The 24,305-nt window shown below is 43.6% G+C and overlaps 1 protein-coding gene across 3 annotated transcripts; it reads right to left on the bottom strand.

Moving 5' to 3' along the window:
- Positions 1 to 4,547: 4,547 nt before the first annotated feature.
- Positions 4,548 to 20,521, bottom strand: arrdc2 (arrestin domain containing 2). Of its 3 annotated transcripts, none has more exons than XM_071917220.2 (8): positions 20,429 to 20,521; positions 19,326 to 19,586; positions 8,489 to 8,706; positions 8,280 to 8,382; positions 7,717 to 7,973; positions 7,290 to 7,452; positions 6,416 to 6,573; positions 4,548 to 6,062 (listed from the first exon to the last, which is right to left on the bottom strand). In XM_071917220.2, exons 2-8 carry the CDS (start codon positions 19,582 to 19,584, stop codon positions 6,009 to 6,011), a joined length of 1,212 nt encoding a protein of 403 aa, XP_071773321.1. In that variant the 5' UTR covers positions 19,585 to 19,586; positions 20,429 to 20,521; the 3' UTR covers positions 4,548 to 6,008. The 3 variants fall into 3 exon arrangements, with proteins under 3 accessions (XP_071773321.1, XP_078141636.1, XP_071773320.1); XM_078285510.1 differs by having other exon boundaries at positions 19,326 to 19,591; positions 20,429 to 20,516; XM_071917219.2 differs by lacking the exons at positions 19,326 to 19,586; positions 20,429 to 20,521 and adding an exon at positions 11,301 to 11,625.
- Positions 20,522 to 24,305: the final 3,784 nt, after the last annotated feature.

Below are 24,305 nucleotides of genomic sequence, written 5' to 3' on the forward strand. Positions count from 1 at the left end.
TGTTTTAGATTTTTTACATGTCATTGTGTTTTACCTGCATGCATCGCTGTTTGCAGGTTAAATGAAAGTCTCCAAAAATAAGTTTTCAGTTGGCTATTAGAAGAAGATAAAAAGTTTTTACATTTTAGTCTTGTTGCTGACGCTCTCATCCAGAGCGGCCTGTCATGAGTGAGCAGGCAGGGGGTTCAGCGTCCTGCTCAAGGACACTTCAGCAGGACAGGCACGCGGCTGCTGACGGGGATCGAACCTGCGACACGTTACTGAACGGTCCGGTCTGAACCAGCCCAGACCAGGGTCATCACATCTCCTCAGACAGGATGCTCCTAAATGTTTCTATGGCAGCAGGAGGAGAATCCCCCTCTTCCTGACGCACTGGACACACACACACACACACACACACACACACACACACACACACTCTCTCTCTCTCTCTCTCTAGCACTGAATGGTTTGTTTGTTTGCCATGTGTGCCACGCAACCGCCTTGTAATTTGTTGCTGCTCGTAAATGCAATTATCGACTGGTCCTGCGCTGCCACCGCTCCGGCTTAGACTCGTACAAAACGTTTCAGAAAAAGAGAAACTTTGTCTCTGTTTGGCTCGGCTCATGTGATCATCTTAACTTAGTTTGAAACTGAACAAAAACTTCAGAGGAAATGATCAGTGCCGCTCAGAGGCGGTTTTGTCTCGGTGAAAGGGGAAAAACTCAAGATGTGCCGGAGATTTATGGAGCCAATTAACGACCAAATTGAAGTCGCAGCAAACACATCCTGCTGTTCCTGGGAGGATGTTGCAGCGACAAAGAATAACAACTGTGACGTGTTTTTTTTAATGCATTTGCAGCCAAAAAATAAGTCTAACCCAATCTAATTATAAATTAGGAACCCATATCAGTATTTCATATTTAATATCTTTATCTGCGTTTCCTGTGTTCAAAGTTTGAACGTATCTTATGTTTTAAATCTGCATGTTTACAAAATATTTTCCTTAATTTTCTTTTCATTTTTCATTTCACTCATGCTTTATTCTCCTTTGGATCATATTGTCTGTATTTTATTGTTATTGAGTTGTGTAACGTTTGTCTATTTTTTTATCAGTGGACACCCAGGAAAGAAGCCAGCGGTCCAAATACAGAATAAAAAAAATTAAGAATTATGGTTAAATCAATATTTTGACCCCCGGGTAAAAATCCTCACCCTGTTTTTCTCAGGATCTTTCTCGTTGAGCCTGACCTTGGAGTTTTGGCTCGGATGGAAACCTTTGGCTTAATTGGGTCAAAAAACCAGATGTGCCAACAGATCTGTTTTGCGTTTCACCTGAAATCTGGGCCACAAAACGCCCGCAGGCCGGACCGGAGGAACGCAGGTTCTCTGCTGCTCGGTGCAGGAGGAGTTTCACTCTAAAATGACACATCCTCCTTCTGAAAAGAGTCACACCAAGTCTCACAAAACCATCGACAGGACGACATTACAACAAATGAATGTACTTTTTAAAGGATAGAAGGTAACTTAAGCCTCTTGACTGACACTCTGACAGACCGGATCCGCCAGATTTTAGAGATTAGACAAGATGAAGGAAAGATTAGGTGAATGGAAAATTAAATGATCCCTGCAGGGAAACTGTCTGGGTCATCACCGCTGAAAATAATAGGACACAGCAACAAAAAACACAAATACAAATAATAATAGGAACATAATTAATAAGAACAGAGCAAATGGGAGCTATTAAACAAAACGCCTAAGTACTATAGAAACTTAAAGTAAGGAATAGGTATAGGAATAGTAGTATATAAAAGAAACTAGTGTGTAAGTACAGTATAAAGAAAATAAAAATTTAAAATGTATGAACAGGTCTCTTCTGTACAGTATGCCCATACCTGTCTGACTGTTAGGAAGCTATGGAAGTCTATAATAGAAAAGAAAAGAAAAGAAAAAACAGAAATATATACAGATCAAACTGCTTTATACTTCATACCAGATGGCAACATCTAACTAGATACCAACATGTTGTGAAACTTGTTTTCATGACTCACTGCCACTGGAACTAATTGAGGACATTAATTAAAATCATCATGGAAAACAAGGATCACAGGACGAGGTGGATGCTGCGGGACGGCGAGCGCCGACATGAAGCTTCCTGTGAACTTCAGCCGCCGCCACAGGAGAAACCTTTTCAGTGATATAATGTCATGTGACTTTCAGTTGGGCCAGTTATGCCGCTAACTAACAAAAATAAGATGTATGGATGAAATACAGCTTGTGACATCCATCCAAGAAAAATAAATATCTGTCATCCAGTATGCTGAAGGTTTGTGGATTAATTTTAAATTTAAATATTGCCGTATCCCAGGTAGTTAGAGTATTTCCTGTGTAGAAAGTTAACTTGGCAGCAGATTTTAGCTGGCGTTAGCTTAACCGCTAACTGTGGACAGAGTTTACGTACATTATGTTAATATTACGCCACAGCGAAGAGATTTAATATGCCGAATTACTCACTTTTTAACTTGGTGTCAACACAAAATAATTTGTCACAACTCGGCCAACCCAGTAGTTCACGTTCACGTTTCCTCAACTGTTTACAAAACACTGCCAGCCTTCTAGGCTAATGTTAGCAATCAAGCTAGCGATAGCCTAGCTAGCAAGAAATCTTCGGCTATTTCAGGGGATTATGAATGTAAATACCACAGGAAACTGAATGCTGCAGCACTATAGTTATCAAGGAATATCCATGTCTTCTAAATTTGTACCTGTGGCTCATTTTGGGCTTTATTGTATGACATTTCTTACCGTTCGCGTGCGATTCTGTTCCGTTCAGCAGGTGTTCATGTGGCACGTCCGGGTCGGAAACTCCTTCAGACTGTAAATCCGACAGCACTTGAATGCAGCATCAGTACCGAGAGCTCCTGTCTGCCGGGTGAAACATGACACTTTCAGTCCGGCAGGTTCCAGTTAGTTTTTTATTTCATCAAGCAGTGATGAAATCATATCTATCTTAATATTAGTAGTATTAATAATAAATATAATTTGGCAACCTTTATTTTAATTTCATCCTCTGACATTTTAAGACGCAATACTTGTTCTAGTATTTTACTTCTTCCTACTCCATTCCTACTCCACATGTAATATTTATTTATTTATGTTGTTTATTGAGAATTTGTTGTATACGTTTACTGTTAATTTTATTGGTTATTCTTGTTTTGTTTTCTTACGTATGTGTGTGTATATATATATATATATATATATATATATATATATTTATTTATTTATTTTGTCTTTTTTTAACATGTTCGAAATAAATCTAAATGTAATCTAAATCTAATCTAAAAGAGTAGCCTAATTCTATCCGTTATTTGTCATCTTCTACCTGTTGTGCTATTGGTGTATAATTTTTCTTTTCTTGTATATTTTTTCACTTTTCGTATTCTGTCCTCACGCCTATATGCTCATACTGACATATATTACACTATTACACTAACTGGTTTTACCCTTTTTATGTTGTTTTTTAAATGTCATTACCATTACTATCATTACATTCACTATTTTCATTATCATTATTATAATTATTTGTTATTACCATCATGTGTTGTTTTTGTTGTTTGATTTTTGCTACGCCTTAAAATACATTTCACTGAGTCAGACGTGTTAAAGGTCTCCTGCCAGGTGTCAAACACATTTCCACGCCCTCTGACCTCTGACCTCCCTGTGGAGGGGGGCAAGAGGAAACATAGGGATCGATGAAGTATCACTTGATTAGTTTTATCTAAGGTCAAATATCTTCTGATGTTGTATTTTAAAGCACATCCAATTCCTGAATTGAAAGTGGTTTGGTCCCACACTGCTTAGGAACTCAGCAGCAACAGAGAGAGCGATATGGAAGAAGACACAGATAAGACTTTATTTCAAAGTATCATAACAAGTATAAAAGAGATTCACTGACAGTCTTTTCCTGCTCAGATCCTCCTCTGAACCTCTCTGGAAATCTTCCCTCTGCTTCAACACATTTCACTGCCTGAAGTCCAGAGAGTCTCTTCAGCCTGGACTCCAGCCATGTTTACAGCTTTGTGTAACACAGAGTATATTTCACTGAGCTGCTTGTTTGTTCCTATGTGTTACGTGTTTACTTGTGGTAAAAGTAACTGATATCCTTGTTGAATAGTCAAGTAAACAGCATGTACTGTACATGAGGGCACAAGACCAGGATCCATCTATTAAAGATACCGAACGTGACGAAACATCCAGCTGTGAAATAAAAGCCATACTTTTGTTTCCTTACGTTTTACAATAATCTGCCGACGGCCAAACGCTCAATTATGTAACCGTACCGTATCAAAATTATCCGGGATTAGCGTTTTGATTCATTGTCTACGAGTGCCGTGTTCTTCCAGTGAACCCTTCCCTTGGCAATAACACAGTTCGACTCGCTGTAGAACATGTTGTACCGCTCCGCCGCACGCACCCGGCTGAGCAGACGCCCTGCAACATTTCCCTTGCAAAACACAGAGCTCAGAAACCAGTCAGTCCACGCTGTAAGGAAACACCGAAGCCAAGCATCCATTTGATCGTTTTATTAGAAAACAACAATTACAAAACTTTGGCAAGTTTGGTGAATCAACAATTGCATTTGTATAAAATACATTCAGTTGTTTGTTTTTTTTTCTCTCAACGCGTGCCACCGAAGCCGCACCGCTGACCCTGAAGGCTTCATTCATACTCCTAAGAATTTTTTTTTTTTTTTTTTGGAAGTGAGGATAGAAACGTAATCCTCGAGTCAGTTTTTGGAATGTTCTTTGTCCGTACGTTTTTTTTAAAGTGGCATCTCCAGCTTTACGGCTTGACGTTAACGCTGAGCAGTGTGTGTGCTGGCTGAGCTTCACACGGCGCCCGCGACACCGAGGCATCTGGCTTCCATCAGACGCTCAGACCACATGGCTCGAGTCCTGCTCCTCCTCCTCCTCCTCCTCCTCCTCCAGCCTTCTGCAGCTTCACACACTAACTTCTCATCCTCTTTCATCATTGTTCTTAAGTCAACAGTGCTATCTGTCACTTCTGTGCCACAGGCCTTGCATTAACACAATACCAACTTTTCTCTTGGAATTCATCCTCATCCAACGACTACAACCGTTTTTGTTCGATTTTCTTTGCTTATAGTTCTCAGAATACATTCAGTTCAACTCTACGGAGAGAACTACTCCCTCAAGCTCTCATGCAAATCATCTCTCCTCATCTGCAGATAATTTAAGGCATACGTATTTTTCCCTTTTACATATTGTTACCTGCGTTAGGTTAAAATATCTACATCTGCTGACTCGGCTTTTCTGCTCCACCATGATGTTTCAGATATGTGCTTATCGTTCGTCTGAGTAACAGTAGAAATCATCATGGGCACATCTCGAGTCACAACTCATAGCAATGTAGGTGCTGCCAGGCAAAGGGGAGCTGGGCATCGGAGACAATAGTTGCACTTCTCTCTTTACGCCTTTCAAAGACGATAATGTGCTCATTTGCAAATGAGCCGCCAACAAATTGTCAAACAACTTTACAAGAGTTTTTTTTCCAAACATCTGCAGCTCCAACTCTCCGCCTGACAAACATCAGGTGATCTTTGCCCCCCAGTATGTCCCAAACTCCTTAAAACTCAAAAATCGTTTCTCGTGAGGGATTCGTTGATTGGGAGGTATTTGCGGCTCGCTTCGTCCAGAGCCAAAATCACTTGGGGAGGACAGGAACCGATGGGGAGAAGTTACTTCCTTCTCATCTCTGACTGGACAGGAAAGTGTCCCTCTGTCTTTCTGGATTGGATATAAAAAGTGGGGGGCTTCTCCGCCGAAATCCAGTTCCTGTGAGCTCCTTCTCCTCTTCCGGCCTCTCGGCGCTCCGGTCCCTCTCCGCGGCGCCGGGTGGGACCGGGTGCCATTTACCAGAGAGAAGTAATCCAGGAGAAGACAAATCTCTTGATTCCTTTTATTAATTTAAGTCGGGTCGTCTCTTGACGCTCGGGCGGGGCTCATGGTTCAACACGTCATGCAGCGAGGTCTCATGTTGACGGGCTGAGGGTTGGGGTCGATCTGCAGGCATGACGGGAAAAGAAAAACGACATGAGACACAAAGGTAAAGACTTGAATCGGCAGATGAACCGATGTTCTTCCAGGCAAAACATTTGGAGCTGGAATATATTCAGCCTACGCCCACGGATTTGTTTTCATTTAGTTGCTGCTGTCCAATTGAGCTGTGATCTTTATGTTTCTATTTGTTTCTTTTGGCGGCGAGATGTTTCATCACGCCTCAGGGTTTTAGATTTTTTATCTCACCTACACAAACTGGAAATCTCTTCTCTCATCTTACAAAACACAAACGGAGCACAGTGACTGCACCGTGGGCGTTAGGTGAGCGTGTTTTTATCGGTGGGGGGGCGGCTCACCTCGCTGTACACCGGCGGGGGTCGGAAGCGAAACTCCTGGACGAAGGCCATAAGGGGGCGCTCCAGGATCCCACTCAGGTCCTCGGCGGGACGGGGGGCCGCCGGGTTGCGCTGCTCGGCCTCCTCCTCCGTCACCACGGAGCTGTAGTCCGGAGGAGCTGCGGGGGGGGGGGGGAAGGAGAGGCGGGATTAGTCAGCCGGTCCGACTCAGAACAGTACAGGTCCAAACACGAAGCCCTGCGGGACGCCGCTGAGTCATTACTGCAGCGAAAACTCTTAAAACCCACACAGCGTTAACCGCTTTCTCGCCAACAGACATCGATTGGATCCAACATGAATCTCAGCTGAATGGAAACCTTTGTTTGTTTGTGGGTGTCGGCGTCTCACCCGCTGTGATTTTGGCAGATATGGATCATAAACATGAAAGGAAAAGGCCCACACACTCACAAAGAGGTCAGAGCGCCACTTCAGATGCAAAAAAAAAAAAAGGTTGTGATTTATTCACATAATGGAAAAAATTAAAACTGATAGTATCACTTTTTTCCACTTTAAATATTTTCTCATACATGAATAAATCACATATTTTTGCGTCTGAAAGCCTCTCTAACCTCTCTGTCAGTGTGTGGGCTTTGTCTTCATTCATTTGTTTGACTATTTTACTGCTCCTACGCACCTGGCCTACTCACTACGCTCAGAGCCAGGAGTGCAAACTTTCCTCTACACTGTTTGGTTATGGATCATAAAAATGGCGAAGCGGACAATAAAGCTGTTGAAAAGGAAGGTAAGACTGTCCTCGTTTTTTTTTTTTATAATCCTGTCCTGCATCACGGCTAGACCGGCTCAGCTCTTCATGCTCTGCAGCGTTGACACTTACGCTCCGGCTGCTCGGGGATCGCCATGCGCAGCCACTCCAGGTTGACGCTGTACTGGCTGCTGACGCTGGACGTCCGGCTGCCGAAGGGGTGCAGGGGGATGGTGCCCATGACCAGCGGCAGCTCCAGACACAGCTTGGACGTCCCGGGAACGTCAACACAAACCTGGAGGGAGGAAGGGGAGAGAAATGTTAGGATGACGCTAGGAAGGCGCTAGCATGCACAGAAAGAGAAAATGGAAAGAAAAGTGGGGTTCAGTTCTAGTTCCTGGTTCTATTCCCCATCTTCCCACTGATGCTAAAGATGTAACGCCTCATGGTTCTGTAAACTGTCTTGGATAAAAGCATCCTAAAGGTTTACGTGATGCTAAAATACAAACTGCGGCGTCATTCCCACTTCGCAGCGGTTAAACCGGGACACTGAACTCACCCTGAGCATGTACTCCACTTTGATGATGCGGCACTGCAGGATGGAGGGGCCGACGGGGGGGATCTTGATGGCGCGGCCGTGCCACGTCTCCCGCCGCCTGGCGCCCACCACGTCGCCGCTCAGCGTGGCGACCACCGAGTGCTTCTGCTTCATGGTGCCGCGGGCGATGAAGGTCTGCGTCTGAGTGATGTAGGCTTTGGGAACCACCGAGCGGGAGGTGGAGTTGTCGAACTCGGCGAAAACGGGAATCACCTCGCCTGAGGAACGGGGGGGGGGGGGGGGGGGGAGCGGGTTAGGACCTGGTGACTCTTCTATACCGGCCCACAGAGTCACACGCTTCAAAGTGTTTATTTACTGCCTGGACAAATGATTTGGAGGAACATCTTTGAGAATGTGATGTGCCAGCTTAGTAAGAGGTTAGTGTTTATCCTCTTATCCTTGTCTGACCCAACAAATCAAATCTCAGATCTAATTTTGACTACATTTGGAGTTGGTTAAAGTGTTAAAATGTAGTAATGAGACAGAGATTGTAACAGATGTGGCTGCAGGTGCTGGATCCTCACCTGGTGTGTAGCCTTTGCGGTCGATCTTGGCGGTGACAGAAACCTGTCCGAAGTTGCGGTACCAGACCCGCGCCATCTTATCCTTCGTTCCGGCCTGCGGCGCCTGGAAACCAAACCAAACGCTTACATGAGCAAAACGCCTCGGGACGGCCACAGAAAAATCACACGCTGTGTAACGTCACAGCGAAGCGACGGGCGCAGCCGCTCACCAGTAAGGCCGGCGTGTTGATGTCGATGGGCTCGATGACGGTGAACTCCTTCTTGATCTTCCTGACGGTGGCCCACGGCCGGTGCAGCTTCACCTTCACCCAGTAGCGGATGCTGCCGTGTTTCCCCTCGAAGGACGTGACCAGCGTCTCCTCCGGCAGCTGGAAGCTGAACGGGAATTCGTGTCTGCCGGCAGGAAGGACGGTCGGTTCGCCGTTATCTGAGGGGGAAAAACACGGAAAACAAATTTATTCATTTGTTCGTTTGGTTTTGTTTTCATTCATTTGGTTTTACATTGTAGGGCATTTAGCTGACACTCTTATCCAGGGTGATTTACAATGAGAGCAACTGCAGAATAAACCTCAGACTGGATGACCAACATTACAAGCAGCCGACAATACAGAAAGTCAAAGGTCAGAGTCATGGAGCCCTGTCAATACGTCAATATCCCTGTGACCTGTTGACTGATCATGTCAGAGAGAAGTGCTGAGAAGACAAAGAGCAAATCAGAGCGAGAAGATATGATCCAGTTGCTGCTGGATGTGTTTCTGAACTTTTGAGACTCGGTGAAGTCGTGGAACAGCCTTCCCTAAAGCTACAGATCAGTCAAATCGGCCAAATGTTTAAAACCCGTCTGCAAACCTATTTTTAGTCGTTGGCCTTTCACTGTGTCTGACATGCTCTTGCTTTAATTTCATGCTTTTCACCATACTCTTCTTTCTCTTGCAGCTTAATTTTGCTGTTTTTGTTCCACGTTCTGCCTCCTTTGTTCCCCGTTTTATAACTGTGGTGCACACTGGTTTTGTGAGAATACTCGTGTCATTTAGAGTTACAGCTCATTTACTTATACGTCTAGTTTAGATTTGTATGTAATCGTACTTCGTCGTTTTTAAAATCCAAACTTTACAGTGTCAAACCCAGCTGTCCCCTCTAACAGAGACATCCAAAACAAGAAGCCATGGATGTGAGCAGACTTCCATTTCTTCTTGTGGCCGTAACGCAGCGCCGAGATGAAAACACTCGACTCAGCTCAATGAAATAAGGAGAAAACAGAAAGTTTGGCGCTTCTACGTTTCCTGTGATGGATTCTCTCGCTCTGTGGAAGTTTGTTTTTCATACCGGACAAGAAGGAATGAAGGAGGGAAACGAGCGCTGATATCTGCTACTGTGCTGACTGTGTGCAGAAACACAGAGGAGGCTGGACCGCTGGCACCGAGTTAAAAAATGCTGCTATTATCCAGTTTAAAGCAGCTATATAAGTAAAGCTGACTGGACTGGAGGGGTTCATTTCAGAGGGAAAGCCGCCTCTCTCATTCCTCCAGTCCTGCAGCACAAGAGCAAAACAGCCTGCCGGCCCAGAGGGGCGGCTCCTCCTCCTCCATTGTGCTGACGGAGAACATGTTTTCCTCGAGCTGCAGCCCGTCTCAACCTCTTTTCTTTTTTTTTCCTGTTGCCACACAGGTTCAGGAGCACGTGTAAGCGTTTAACAGAGTCGATGCCTTTTCTGGCGCTTTTGTTAGTCAGAAACTCCTGTTTGACTTCCACAACAACAGCCCCGACTGTCAAATCCTTGTTTTTTTTTAGCGTTTTGACCGATTCCACCGATACATTTTCACACACTGCTGCTGCAAAAAGTTACATTTCAAAACAACACCGATCAAACTTATTATAGACTAATGCTTTTTTCATTTTGCTGTCCATTAAGTAGGTTTCACAACGACCCAATTCATGCAGAGAAGCTTCATACTTTAGGAAAACAACATACACCACGACTGACTCTTAAACTTTTATGCTGCAAAAACAACTCCGGTCGCAATGAATGAAGTCAGAACCCTGAGGCTCTCTGTTTTCACCGAGGAGAAAAACAGCAAAACCAGAAGAGGTTTAATCCCACTATTGTTTCATTCACTAGATGTTTGCACGATGAAGAGAGGTGTGGAAAGACAAAGACTGCTGATCACCAGTCTCACTCTCCCCATCTATAGTAAGGAACAGTTTAATAATTCTGTTTCAAGTTATAGCCTAACCAACAACAAAACTCTCCTCAGATGGGAGGAAAACAACGAGCCCACAGTCTAACAGAATAGTTTCATTTCACTATCGTTTCATTCACTAAACATTTACACGAAAGAATGACGAAGGAAGACTGTTTTGACACAGATGCAGAATTTGGTTTCAATTTCTGCATCTAGAAGCATCTATTTCTATATCAAGTCAAGACGTAACTCCAAAACCTTCCTCAGATAGGGGGGAAAACAACAAACCCAGAGTCCCATCACAATGAAGAGCAGTTTAATTCCACTATTCTTTCATTCTTTAGGCATTTAAACAATAAGAGAATGAATAAGGAGAGCTGTTCTGACCCTTCGCTCAGTAGGGACAGTTTTATGACTCTGTATGAAGTTATAACTCAGAAAACAACAACCAAACTCTTCTCAGATGGGAGGAAAACAACTAACCAGCTCCTCAGCAACATGAAACATGACTTGAGTTCCACTGCAGTTTCATTCACTAGACATTTGCACAATGAGAGAATGTGGGACTGTTTTGATAAGGTTTCACTTTCTGCATCTATTTCTATATGAAGTTAGACATAACTCCTAAACTTTCCTCAGATGGGAGAAAAACAACAAACCAACAGCCAACAACATGAAATAAGACTTAAATTCCACTGTGGTTTCATTCACTAGATATTCACATAAGGAGGATTGTTTGGATCCTAGTTTACACTTTTATCATCAGTTTAAACCCCTTTAAATCTCCCCAGGATGCAGTGTGATCAGATGAGGCTCCCGGGTCTCTGTGCGGACTGACCTGCCTGCAGCAGCACCTCTCTCCGGTTCAGGTACTCCACCTCGTCGCTGTAGTTCTGGGTGTACGCGGTGCTGGATCCGGCGGACCGGGACTCGGTCCAGTGGACTTTGGCGAAGCCCTCGGCGTGCAGCTTGAGGGAGTCCACCCGGCTCTCGGCGCCCAGCTCCAGCACCACCCGGCCGGACACCACGTCCCCGCTGCTGAACACCGGGGGACAGTCCAGCTCCGGGGAGTCGAACAGGACGTAAAACTTTTTCAGTTTGTCGAAAATCATCTCTGCGGGGCTGCTGGTTCGGGTCTGCGGACTCCTCTGGCTCGCTTGTGAAAACTCAAACTGTTGCAGCGGGCCGGGCTGCAGCCCTTTTTGCAGGCGGAGGAAGGGGGCGGCCGCTCCGGGTTCATTATGTAAGGCCTCAGGAGAGAGCTGGAGGCCGAGCGTGCTGCCTTCAGGGGCCCCGCCTCGGCTCGGGCGTCCCAGCTCCCCGAGGTGGAAATAAGACTCGTCGCTGCATTCAAGCGCTTTTTGGTCGGAAATGATAACAAAGCTGAACCGTGACCCGCGGAGGGGACACACCGTGAGCCGCGGAGGGGACACACCGTGAGCCGCGGAGGGGACACACCGTGAGCCGCGGAGGGGACACACCGTGAGCCGCGGAGGGACGAGAGTCTGCGGGTTATAACACCAACCAGACACTACAGCTGCTGTTTGACTGGTCAACACAAGAGAGGGGGACTGACCAGTGAAATCAGATGGTGTACAAAAACCTGCAGACTCTTGGTTTGAGACCACAGCTGTAACAAAATTATTATCATTATTATTATTATTATTATTATTATTATTTTGGTGACTGTTGTTTTGTTGTTTTTAAATCAAGTGACACAGAGACATTTTGTGCTGCTGCAGCAGGTGTGTAATTGTTTTAATAAATTTATTGTCCAACTTTTAGTTTTGTCATATTTTTGTGCAAATATACAAGCTGCCCTCTTGGTGTTGGAAGAGCTGCAAAAACAACAACTTCGAGACAAAGAGGGAGAACAGAAATAAACAGTGATATTATTTACAAAGAACACCAAATATTGATAACACAAAACAATAAAATACATCGCTTTTTTCTCTCCTCTTCCTAAAAGCTGCATCTTGTGAACCAGGATGTCACAGAAAATTCCCACTTTCCAGCCATCTTTACCACTTTGTTGGCTTGGTTCGCGAGCGGCTCTACTCAGAAACTCCACATTTCCGAGCCGCGCCTGAAGGCAGCATAATAAACATGTAGTCTGGGTGTGGAGGCAGCAGCAGGAAAACAGGCCTGGTGATTGATGGTTACAGGTTCTTAGACGAAAACAGGCTTACTGAGCATGCCTCAGTCTGGCAGATCCTCCCAGAGTTCACAGAAAAGAGTTTGGCTGTTTACTCCACATCCTGCATGTCGCTCTGAACATACTGTTACACACGCACACGCATGTGAACACGCAGCTCTGCACAAAAACATGGAACTCTGTGCAAACAAATCCCCTCGTGGAAAAGAACTATAGTCCTCCTATTGTAAATTATTAGAGGGAGACTAGAGAAATATCACAGGAAAACTACAAGACCGTACAGAAGGAGATAAAAAAAATACCACAAAGTTCCTAAAACACAAAGCAGCAGCCGGGTCGCCTGCATGAATCACATCCCAATGAATTTTCTTATCACATCAAATTCACTTTTTTAAAATGCAAACAAAGCCGGTTGTGAGCAGAATTGATTTTCCTTCCTAACTTCTCTGTGATCAACACCAAACTCTCTCTGGCTGCTTTGTAAGTTTGGTGAGTTTGAGTTTTCTTCTGTTTCAAAACCCTGAGCTGCAGGAGGAGAATCAGGCTGCCGTCTGCTCAGAAAAACAAAGTTGTTTACTCCTTTGTTCCCCGGGAGGAGGAGGAGGGGAGAGCTGTAGCGCCACCGCCTGGCAGCGTGGAGGCTGACAGGCTGACAGCTGCATCACAGCCTGCACACACACACACACACACACACACACACACACAGACCGCCTGCACCGGACTGCTGTAAGTGTGAAGCAGGAAACTGCAAACACACTTTCAGCTGTAAAACTCCTGCTAGAAATCAGAGGATGAAGCTCATGGAGCGAAAAAGCACAATACAGTTTAGGGCTGCAACTAACGATTATTTTCATTTTCAATTAATATTTTTTGGATTAGTCAACTAATCATTTAGTCTATAAAATGTCAAAGATAATAACAAATGCCCATCACAGTTCCCAGAGTCCAAAGTGACTCTTCACATTTCTTCCTCAGTCTGACCAGCAGACAAAAAACCCAAAGTATTCATTAAGATATGAAACAGAGAAAAGCAGCAAATTTTATTTGTGAAGCTGCAACCAGTAAATGTTTGATATTTTTACTGATAAATGACTAAAACAAGACAGACAGAGAGAGAGAGACAGACAGAGAGAGAGAGAGAGACAGATAGAGAGAGAGAGACAGACAGAGAGAGAGACAGACAGACAGACAGTGATGAAACATCTTCAACTCTTCAATTTGAAGTCTAGTGGATTTTGTTTTTATTTTTTGGACATCTGACTACCTGGATGACTGAAATGAATTTACACTGATGATTAATATTATTATTATTGAGCCCCAGGATCCCTGAGCAAACATGAACAGTTTAATTTCACTGGTATTTTACTTCCTGCAGGTTAGTATACAGACAGACTGTATAAAGAGTTTTCACCGTCTCTCACCTTCAGTATAATAAGTTTGTAATTCTGTATAAAGTTCTTAACTAACAGCAGAACTCAGATGGGATTCCTCAGGAATCCGGCCTGAGGTGGAACCTGAGGTGGAACCTGAGGTGGAACCTGAGTGGAACCTGAGGTGGAACCTGAGGTGGAACCTGGCCTCCCACGCCTCCTGCTGGTGATCAGGAGGAACAGCATGGATCTGTCCCGGCTCTGATAAGAGGAACATGTGGGGTTCTGCACAGAACCATCCACCTGATAAACCCTCGACCCTCTGGCCCCGCTCTCAACACTTTTACTTTTACTTCACTGTTTACTAACCACATTCATCCAAGCTGTTTATTATTTTTCCCTGCCTTTTTAAAAAAAAAACGGAGTTGCAGAACAGATGAAGTCAGATGAAGCGTTGAATATTTTAATTTGGCACTTAAACTGAATAATAATGCAAGAAAAAAAATGGAACACAGTTTTTTAGTCAGTTTACTTACAGAATGCTCTTAATAGTTCAATAACTGGGTCAATAACATGAGGACATCTATCCTCACTTAGACTTTTTATAACTGAAAAATGTCCCATAGTGTTTGCCATACAACAAACAGTAAGGACTGCAGACTAACAGTAACAGATTCAGAGGCTTTACTGAGCCTCAGTCATCATGCTTCCTTCAGCTTAGAAGCTTCTGCAGAATCCTGTGAATGTTCTTCTCCTACCAAACGTCTGGTTTTCCTGCAGGACAGTTAATCTCATGCTATTTATTTTATTATTGAAACAACATTGTGGGAGGTTTTGTGAAACTGCCAAGCTGATAAGTGATAAGGTTCAGCAGATCTGGAGAGGTTCAGCAGGTTTAAACAGGCTGCTGTTCTCCACCAAGAATAAAGTCGACTGATTGGATCCTGTGGTGGATCTAAATTTATCCACACTAAAAGCCTCTGGCCTAAAAACACCTGAACATGTGGAGAGATGTTTTTAAGAGTTTTAAGAGTTTTTGTCCTTACAATCCTTTAGATTTTCCCCACACAGCACTTTAAATAAAAGTGTAAGTTCTCTTTGTAAGGCTGATACTGATACTTCTGGATTGAAGCTGCTGATAAATTATATTTTCTGCAGATACTCAACAAGCCTCTGAAACATTCAGAGCATCATGGGACACTAAAACTCTCCACTGAAACCAGACTGATGAAAGTCTTTTAGTGTCAGCAGCTCTTTAAGGCAGAGAGACACCACACCTGTTCAATGGTAGAGAAACTCTGGGAGACATTACTGCCTTTAAATGAGGAATTAATTAACAAAAAAATATTTTAGAAAAATTAAATAAATAAAAAGCAGATGAGCTATTAAAAAAGTGTTTACTGAACAGGCAGCAGCCTGCATGCTGGAGGAGGGGGAGGGGGGCGGAGCCAAAGAGCCATGTGTTGTTTTCCTGGTTGCCACGGCGACAGAGGCTGCATTTTTTAAACACCCCTCCTCCCTCCCTCCCTCCCTCCCTGCCTCCTCCCTTCCTTCCTTCCTCCTCTCCTCGGCTGACCGACCCAGTAAAACAAAACCGGACACCAAAACAACAGCTGACCTTTGACCTCATGAAGACAGTGAAGCTTTTAACACAAGAAATACGGCTTCTAAATAGAGATCTATTTCCTAAAGTTCTACTTTTAAAGTTTGCATGTACTACTTTTTATACTTTTGAGCAACATGCCAAGTCAAATTCCTTGTATGTGAAACTTATTTGGCCAATAAAACTGACAAGCTGCCAGCTGAAGGGGGAAAATATCATTTCCACTATTATTTCCTCGCATAATTTTGCAGATCTGACAACACTGGTTTGTGCAGGAGGTGGCTTTAGGAAAAGACATGAGGGGATATTTTAGGAAAACAAAAATATATATATATATTTTATATAATTTATAGAAGAGTAAAGTCCATTTATATGTCGATGATGTGGATTTAACAGATACTCTGGTTCAGCAGGATGAAGCTGCAGCCTCCATCTTAAGGCCCTGACACACCAAACCGACTTCAAAGAACCAGCGGCGATGAAGGCCGACTGTTGCGTCGCCTCACATCGCCTGCGTCTGGTCCAAAAAGTTGCACTTGAACACACCGCAAAGACTACAGCCGACGGCCAACTAGCACGTACGTTCTGCGCCTGCGTGAGGGGAAATAACCATATGTCTGATAAGAAGTTGCAAATGGCACTGGCGTTGTCAGCCCTTGGTCTTTTGGTTGTGGAAGAAGAAAGGAAGAGGCGGAGGCGAAAAATAAGGAGAAACCGCACTAAATGGGTGAAATCATGAATAACGTTACTCCAGGGACAGGCTCAAGGGGCTTTCCCGAACCTGTGTCGAGAGCTGGAGATAAATGAAACCTCCGATTTTAAAAATTTCGCTCGGCTCTTTCCTGTTCAGTTCCACATGTTGAAGGAATTTATCAGTCCAATCATCCAGAGGCAAAACACGAACTACCAATCAGAGTGATCTCTCTCACCGACGGGCTCCGCCGCCGATTCAACATGCTCAATCGGCCGAAAAGACGCCGACAGGGTCCGACTAGTGCCGACGGTGCGGGACACACCGCAAAAACTAGGGACACAGACGCTTACCGACGGCCCGACATTGGCCGACGGCCGACCGTCGGCCTGGTGTGTCAGGGCCTTTAACTGCATCAGGATTCATTCATAACAAGAGAAGCGTCTTTTTGTGGTTTTTGTGGTTTCTCTTTTTATATGACTCCTTTTACTTTATATTTTTTAGTGTTTTTGTTCATTCATTACATCTTCCTTTGTTCCTTTTTTACTCAACAGCTTGTATGTTCAGTGTTACTGTGAAAATCAATAAGTATTGTTAAAAAAAAAAAAAAGAATAAGAGTGAAGCTTGACTTAGTTCTGTATAACATCTGGCAGTTCAGGTCTTTTCAGTGATTCAGTTCATTAGTAACAGCTGGTTTTCAGAGGCTCTATTGATCTCTATGGTGTTAGAAATGTTAGCTAACTCTAGTTAAAGCTGCACTTGGAAACTTTGCTCGTTAGCGCCTCCAAGTGGCAGCGAGAGGGAACTGCTTGAATTCTGAGGACTTAATTACCCAGAAGTCCTGTGTGGTGAGGTCAGTAAAGCGGTCTGTGATGCTTTTCTACCAAAGGAAACCAAAGAGACGAGAGAGGAAAAGAGTCCAGCTTTCTTTTCTTTTCACTTTCCCCCCACTTTTCCCTCTTCAGTTTGGACCGGTCACTTCCCATTTCCCACCAGAGAGCAAACTGACAGCAGAATTTAATTTGGGCAATCAGGGAAACTCTACAGCATCTCAGTCAGTGGGGATGAGACGCTTAAGAGTCAGAATATCGTACAACTGTTGCAGATCTGAGGTGGAAAAATGGAAGATGAACCGTTTGGATCTGGATCTTCCCGACAGGAAGTCCCTGCGCTCTGATCTGACACTTCCCTCTGCCCGTCCGCTCACTCCATTTCTCTCCAATCATCCTGCTTTTGGAGAGTCAAACCGAGCATGTTGTGTACAGAGTGTCCAAATGAAACATTAACCCGTCTTCTGTTTATTTACCCTCCGCTCCGATGGCCTACATTTCCCCCCCCTGTCTCACTGCCGTCCACAGCGGGGGAATCTCACACTTCACGGTGCCGCGTGTCCCGCACAACGCAGAGCCTGGAGGGTCAGGTGTGTTTATTTGGACAGAGTCTTAATGGGTTTGTGTTTAACGTCGGGATTAGTTTATCTGGCTGCTGCGTCTCTCTCTCTCTCTCTCTCTCTCTCTCTCTCTCTCTCTCTTTTCCGTGCGTTACACTCGGCCCAGGTGGCTTCAGGCTGCGGCGGACGCCAGACGGGACGGACTGACTGTTCAGCAGCTTTACAGAACATTACAGAGGTCCAGAGCAGAGACAGGACTTCTTCATCCACCAGCTGCAGTTTAAAAAAAGAGATGCGGTCCTACATATAATCCTATAATACATTTTTTAGAAGGATACCATATGGATGTCACAGCAAAACTATAAACTAGGGCAAATATCCTATAGGAATATTGTAGTGATATATATAGGAGGAAAAATACCAGACAGTATGATACAGTCAGTAGTGTTCAGTACTACAGACACACTTTAAGTCCCTATAAGAACATAATAGGAATATTATAGTGTTTTTTGGTTTGGATGTTGGATTCCAAAATAGCCATTTTCACTATGTAATTTCAAAATAGGGTCAAAGTTGACTTTTAAAGAGGCCCTAGTATAGGAACTCAAATTTTTGTTTATTTATATACATATCCAATCTAAGATGTGTAATGAAGACATTGTTCAAATTAGATTTAATCCGAGTTATGGCATTTTCAAATATCCACGTTTTTTTTGTGTTTTTTTTTAACTGGCTTTAGTTTTGGACGAACTCCAGTCAACGCATCACAACTGGACTTGGTGCTGATTGATTGATTTTAACTAAACTATATCTATTTGCGGAACATCATGACAAAAACATCAAACATTTTTGTTATCCTGAGTCATACGTGAAAAACAAAATCAACACGGAAGCTTTAAAGTGGAAAAGTCCCTCTGCATGTTGCTGGTTTGCTGCCAGAGAGCCTGATAGAGAAGCGACTTCTGCTGGTCGTTTCCCAGCCTGATGACAACCAGCAGACCTGCAGAAACCATCGAGTCCAAGTCATGTGACTCAAGTCCCCACCTCTGGTTTCTGCAGGTCTGCTGGTTTAGTGGTTTGGTCAGTTTTAATTGAGACTTGAGACTTGACTTGATGCATGAAGAGAAGACTTGAGACTTGACTTGGGTTCTGGTGACTTGGGACTTGACTCTGACTTGTACTTTGATGACTTGAAAAGGTTTCTAAAGTCTTGACTTGAGATCTTGTGTTTGTGTAAATGACTTAGATTGAAAGTGATGAGATTTGTTCCAGCAGACGACTGAATTTAAATTCTGTTTTCTGAATTTGTATGGAATGATTGAATTTATTGAAGTTGAAACTGATTATAGAAATCAAACTCATGATGCTCTTACCAAGTTTTTATCCTATTAAAACCATATTGCATTGAAAAGTCCTAGATATTTAGTTTTCTTTAAGATATTAAATTGATACTGGACTCTTGATTTGTTCTGACTTGACTTGCTGTTCTACATTTAGACTTGGGACTTGACATTAATGACATGGACTTGACTTGGTGTTAACATTTAGACTTGGGACTTGACTTGAGACTTGTGCCTCAAGACTTGAGACCGACTCGGGACTCGAGCAGAGTTGACTCGATCACACCTCTGACAGAAACGGATCAGCACTGACCTCGGATCAGATGCTGCCTCTTCCTGAAGTAGGTGATCTTGGAGGTGTAGTCGTTGTAGACGGAGTTCATGCCCACGCTGCGGTTCTCCAGCCAGTGCGCCGTGGCCACGCCCCTCCCCAGCACCTTCATGGAGCGCAGCCTGGTGTCCCGCCGCAGCTCCAGCACCGCCCGGCCCGACACCACCTCCCCGCTGCTGAACACCGCCTCGGCCGGCCCGTCCAGCTCCAGACGGAAGCTCCTGATGGCTCCGAACGTCATGCCTGTACTGACCACAAAAACACAGTCCATTAATATATTCACATATTATTTACTGAAGCAACCAGCCAGTGGAGGCCGTGGTTTACAGTGGCTTTAGAGCCGTTTGTAGAATTTGTGGTTGCCTAAAAACCCTCTCAGCTGCTCTAAAATCACTGTAAATACTGTAAATATAGCCTCAAATGCCTTGATGCGTTTATAACACACCATTACAATAAAAAAAACACAAAAAATCTTTTCGTTTTTTAAATCAATAATAATGAAATGTAATTTTTCCACCTAGCAGTAGCCTTTAACACTAGCTAAACAAAGTCGTTGCTAAGCAATAGGCTACATAAGTAGCAGTGAGTGATGATTGTCATTCATTATTTACTGTTTAACAGTAAATATAAACAGTAATTCTGTTTATATTTACTGTTAAACAGTAAATAATTAATGTTTAATTTTAAATCAACAATATTTACATAATCATAATTCAAAGTTATAATTCTTCCACCAAGCTAAATAGTTCTCTTACTCGGTCTGTGCATTAATATTTAAATGCACAGTTATGTGGTCACATAACAGTAAATAATTAATGTTTTCGGTTTAATCAACAATATTTCAATATCAATAATAAAATGTTAAGATTCTACCACACAGCCAGACAGTTCTGTAGTGCTGACCGGTGATTTTCTGTCAGCGTATTAATATTTAAATTCCCCGTTATGCGGCCACAGGTGCGTGTTTAACATGCATTTAAAAACCGTTAGGAACGCGTCTCAGCCAATCAGAACTGAGGACCGGGACTATGTTTTATAAATAACTGTCCTGTCGCCAGTTGACGGTTCAAGTGTCTCCTACTCACCGGCGGTGCGGGAGCAACGATGCAGTCCGAGAACAGGCGACGGTTTGTCCAGAAGAAGAGAAGACGCTGCCTCGGTGTCTTCTGGGTAAACAGCAGTCCGCCTCACCGTTTATAAACGCTGGCACGTTTCAACGCCCAGAAGCACAGCGGCTCTCTGTGCTACTCCAATTGGAAAAAGCAGATGCGAGTCACGCCCGCCCACTTTAACACGGAGGAGGAAGAGGAGGAAGAGGAGGAAGAGGGGGAGGAGGAGGAGGAAGAGGAGGAGGAGGAGGAGGAGGACGACACCGTGGACTGGAGTCTGTAGTCAAGGCAGAACAATAACGAGTATTTCCGGTCACACCTTTCAAAATAAAACCCTTATTACCCCCGCCAGGGAAGTCATGTTTTTGCCGTTTGTCTGTCAGCAGGATATCTCAAACTTGTTAACAGATTTCCATTAAATGTATTGTACAGATAGGTCTTGGGTCAATGAACAACTGATTAGATTTTGGTGGTGATCTGGGTCTGGGGTTTTAGCCGTAACTGAAACTACTGGAGGTAGAGACTTAATCCCAAATCCTTGTTTGCACTGGGTCAAGAAATCAATTGAATCAACTGAAAACCTAAGTGATAGAAATCATGTCTTTGAGTGTATGTTGGACCTTCCCACCAGCACATGAATGCAGCATAATGGCAAAAAAAAAAAAAGTAAAATGGCGTAAATCCCAGATCTGGATCACCACTAAAATCTAATCAAGTGATCACTGGGCCAAGGACCATTTGTCCAACACATTTAATCCAAATCCATTTGTAATTTTTGGAGATATCTTGTTGACGAACAGACAGACAAGGTGGAAAACACATCCTCCTTCCAACTTGTAATAAGCCACTGAAATGCCATGTACTTCCCATGTGACAGTAGGTTATCAAAAGTACAAATACCAAACACTCAAATACAAAATATATTCCAGACAACTTGGAAGAATCATCATCTTAACACAATTTTTGATTGGAAGTGACAATTGTTCTGCTTTTATTTTGAAAGCAAGGTCCCTTAACTTCTGGCTAAGTGTGTGTAGCTTGACGCAGCTGCTGTCCGGACAGCCACCACATTATTTACACTACTGCTTATTAAATCACCTGACAGTTCAGCTCCTCCCTCAGTTTATCTGTTCAGTCAGTCAGTCAGTCAGTCAGTCAGTCAGTCAGTCAGTGAGTCAGTGAGTCAGTGAGTCAAAACTTCAGTGTATTGTATTATATTAACATTATCACATAACTGAAGTAGTTGAGTGGGTAATACTCCTTATAGTGTGAGTTTATAGAGACCTTATCATACTTTGTGGTATTTCTTATCTCTTACAGTATCACTATAACATTCCTACAACATTCTTATAAAGATATTTCATACAGTTTATAGTTTTGAGGTGATATTTGCATATAGCTGCTGCAGTGTCCTTGAGCAAGACCTGAGCTGAACCTGCTCCCTCACTAACTCACTGTGGATGAAAGCCTCAGCTAAACACCTAGACTGTAAAAGTGTTGAGGTTTACACTGCATCAGTTTCTGGGTCAGGTCTGCAGCTTGTTCTGTCAATGGCTGATTTATATTAACTTTGGGACCAGATACATAAAGACAGACAAGGACTTAGATGTAAACTTTATGTGTTTTTCATACTTTCCATAGATGTTTAAATGAAAACTTCTGGCTAAAAATGAAACAAACTGGTGCGCTGTGGTTTACTGGAATGGCCATCTGTACTGTTCTTATGTCTCTGGGTGTATGTATTGTATAAGTTACATGTTGTGTTTTTTATTGTTTAATGTCTTCTTCTTTATTACTTTGTCTTTTCAAATGAGTAATGGCAATAAACCATGGGGGAAAAAAGGTAAAAATAAAATACATTAAAAAAAAATCACTGATAGAATATTCCAATCAAACAGATAAGTTATGGAGTTCATGCAGAACAAGAAAGCAGACCATGGATATCTCAATGTTTGACTTTAACTAAAAGAAACTGTTCAGACTGGAGTGTTTTAAGAGCAGCCTGAGGTTTTGTCTGGTATTAAACTCAGCTCAGGCCCTCGGACCCGAACTGGTCCTCGGCCCTCTGCCCAGACCTGGACCGCTGCCTCGGCCCAGGTGGATGAACTCTGCGTGCGGTTTATTTACATCGGCTCGCCTGCCAGCGTTTTCATCAGCGAAAACACGGCCTGCATCTCGGGGTCAGGGCCGCGTTGTTGCTACAACATGGATCTGTTTGGTTTTACACGGTTCGAGGTTTAATCATGCGTGAAGGAGGGGAAGAGCGTCCTGAAGTCCTGCCGCTCGCTCGCCCGCTGCTCAGCGGCGAGCGTTGACAGTGTCAACAGAAGAGGAGAGTAAAGCCTGAACCACCCCCTCACACACACACACACACACACACACACACACACACCGCACACCTCCACACCCCCCGGCCTACATACGACAGCCAGGCCGGGGTTTGTGTTTTGACTCTAAGCCACCTCACTGCTAAGGTCGCACTCGCACGCCGCTTCAACATTTCACACTCCGACTGTCCCGCTGGCTTCTGGGTCAAGGTTTTTATCTTATCAGCATTCTTCCACAGCGCATCGAAAACACAGGAGACCGAGGCATGACGCGGCTGAGAGGCTCCGGCTGGAAAACCCCGTGAGATCTTTAAAATCCCTTCTGAAGACACTTCAGGACAGGCAAAATACACCAGGAATGACATGGGCTCAAAAGAAAAATCCACCCTAAAATCACTTTAATGCACCTTTCATTCCTGGGTCCATTTAGTTTTGTGTATTTTTCTTCTTTGTGGATAACTGATCAATATTCCAGCAGCTACAATGGAGTTTGATATGAGAAAATGTTTCAGGATGTAAAACATCAGCGGTAAACGTCAGGTTTTGGTGTCAGTCCCTCAGAATCAAAGAGCGAGGGCTTCTTTCTAGAGCCGCCATTTTGCACCGAGAGACGTTCAACAATCATACAGGGAGAAATCCATCGTAGAAGAGGAGAGAGACCAGTTTCTCCACCACAGGAGCAGGAGAGAGACCAGAATGCACTGCAGCAGAGAGACAGGTTGGGGTTTGAGGAAGGGGGGAGACTCTCTGCTATTGCTATCTCTCTTTCCACCTGCATGTAAAACCCTCAGCTGAATGCAACAAGTTCACGTCCATTCTCTGGGAGGTTGTTGAAAGGCATTCTGGGAGACGTAGGAAATCTCTAACTGCAGTAGAAGTAGGCGAGGCCGGTTGAGGGAAAGTGGGTTCACTAAAAAAAGTAAATGACAACACTTCATCACAAAATAACTCCTGGAATGTATTGAACATCAGAAATTGTTGATATATAACAGTGTCCAAGGGGGGGATTTACCTTTAAATCCTGTCCGTACTGTATTAAAGACACACCAGACACTAGGAAGACGTGACAGAGTCCGTCTAGTTGGAGTTTGTGCTGAGATTTAGACTGGAAAACTCTTTTAGATCGTTCCTTAACACACATTCTCTTATATAGTTGTTTTTCTAAAACCTATGTTGCATTTACTTGCTTTTATTCCCCTTTAACTTTCCCCTTTCAACACTAGAAAGCCCAGAGGATTTTGGGAGTCCAAGAGAAGGCCAACAGGTTCCTTGCATGATTTTGAAAATCTTTCAACACTGATTTGTACAAAAAGTTAAGGTTAAAAAAATGGTAGGACATTTTGAGATATTTCAAAGCTACAATCGTAGTGTAGTTAATTAATGTCTGACTTTACTGTATATTATTGTCTGTAAAGCAACTGTTTGTGCCCGTTTTGAAAAGTGCTATTCAAATAATTTATTGCTATTATTGCTTTTGGTTTAGAATGGCCGCAGCAGATTCTTAGAAACACAAACTGTAAAGTGAG

Source organism: Centroberyx gerrardi, chromosome 9 (assembly GCF_048128805.1).
Source record: "Centroberyx gerrardi isolate f3 chromosome 9, fCenGer3.hap1.cur.20231027, whole genome shotgun sequence".
NCBI classification, from domain to species: domain Eukaryota; kingdom Metazoa; phylum Chordata; class Actinopteri; order Beryciformes; family Berycidae; genus Centroberyx; species Centroberyx gerrardi.

Bases quoted from the DNA above. Each gene is read 5' to 3' on its own strand.
- arrdc2 (XM_071917219.2), bottom strand. From the start codon at position 11,574: ATGATTTTCGACAAACTGAAAAAGTTTTACGTCCTGTTCGACTCCCCG. The intron at 8,383-8,488 runs GTGAGCGGCTGC...TTTGGTTTCCAG, and splicing joins TCAACACGCCGGCCTTACTG to GCGCCGCAGGCCGGAACGAA. The intron at 6,574-7,289 runs GTAAGTGTCAAC...CCCCCCCCGCAG, and splicing joins GATCCCCGAGCAGCCGGAGC to CTCCTCCGGACTACAGCTCC.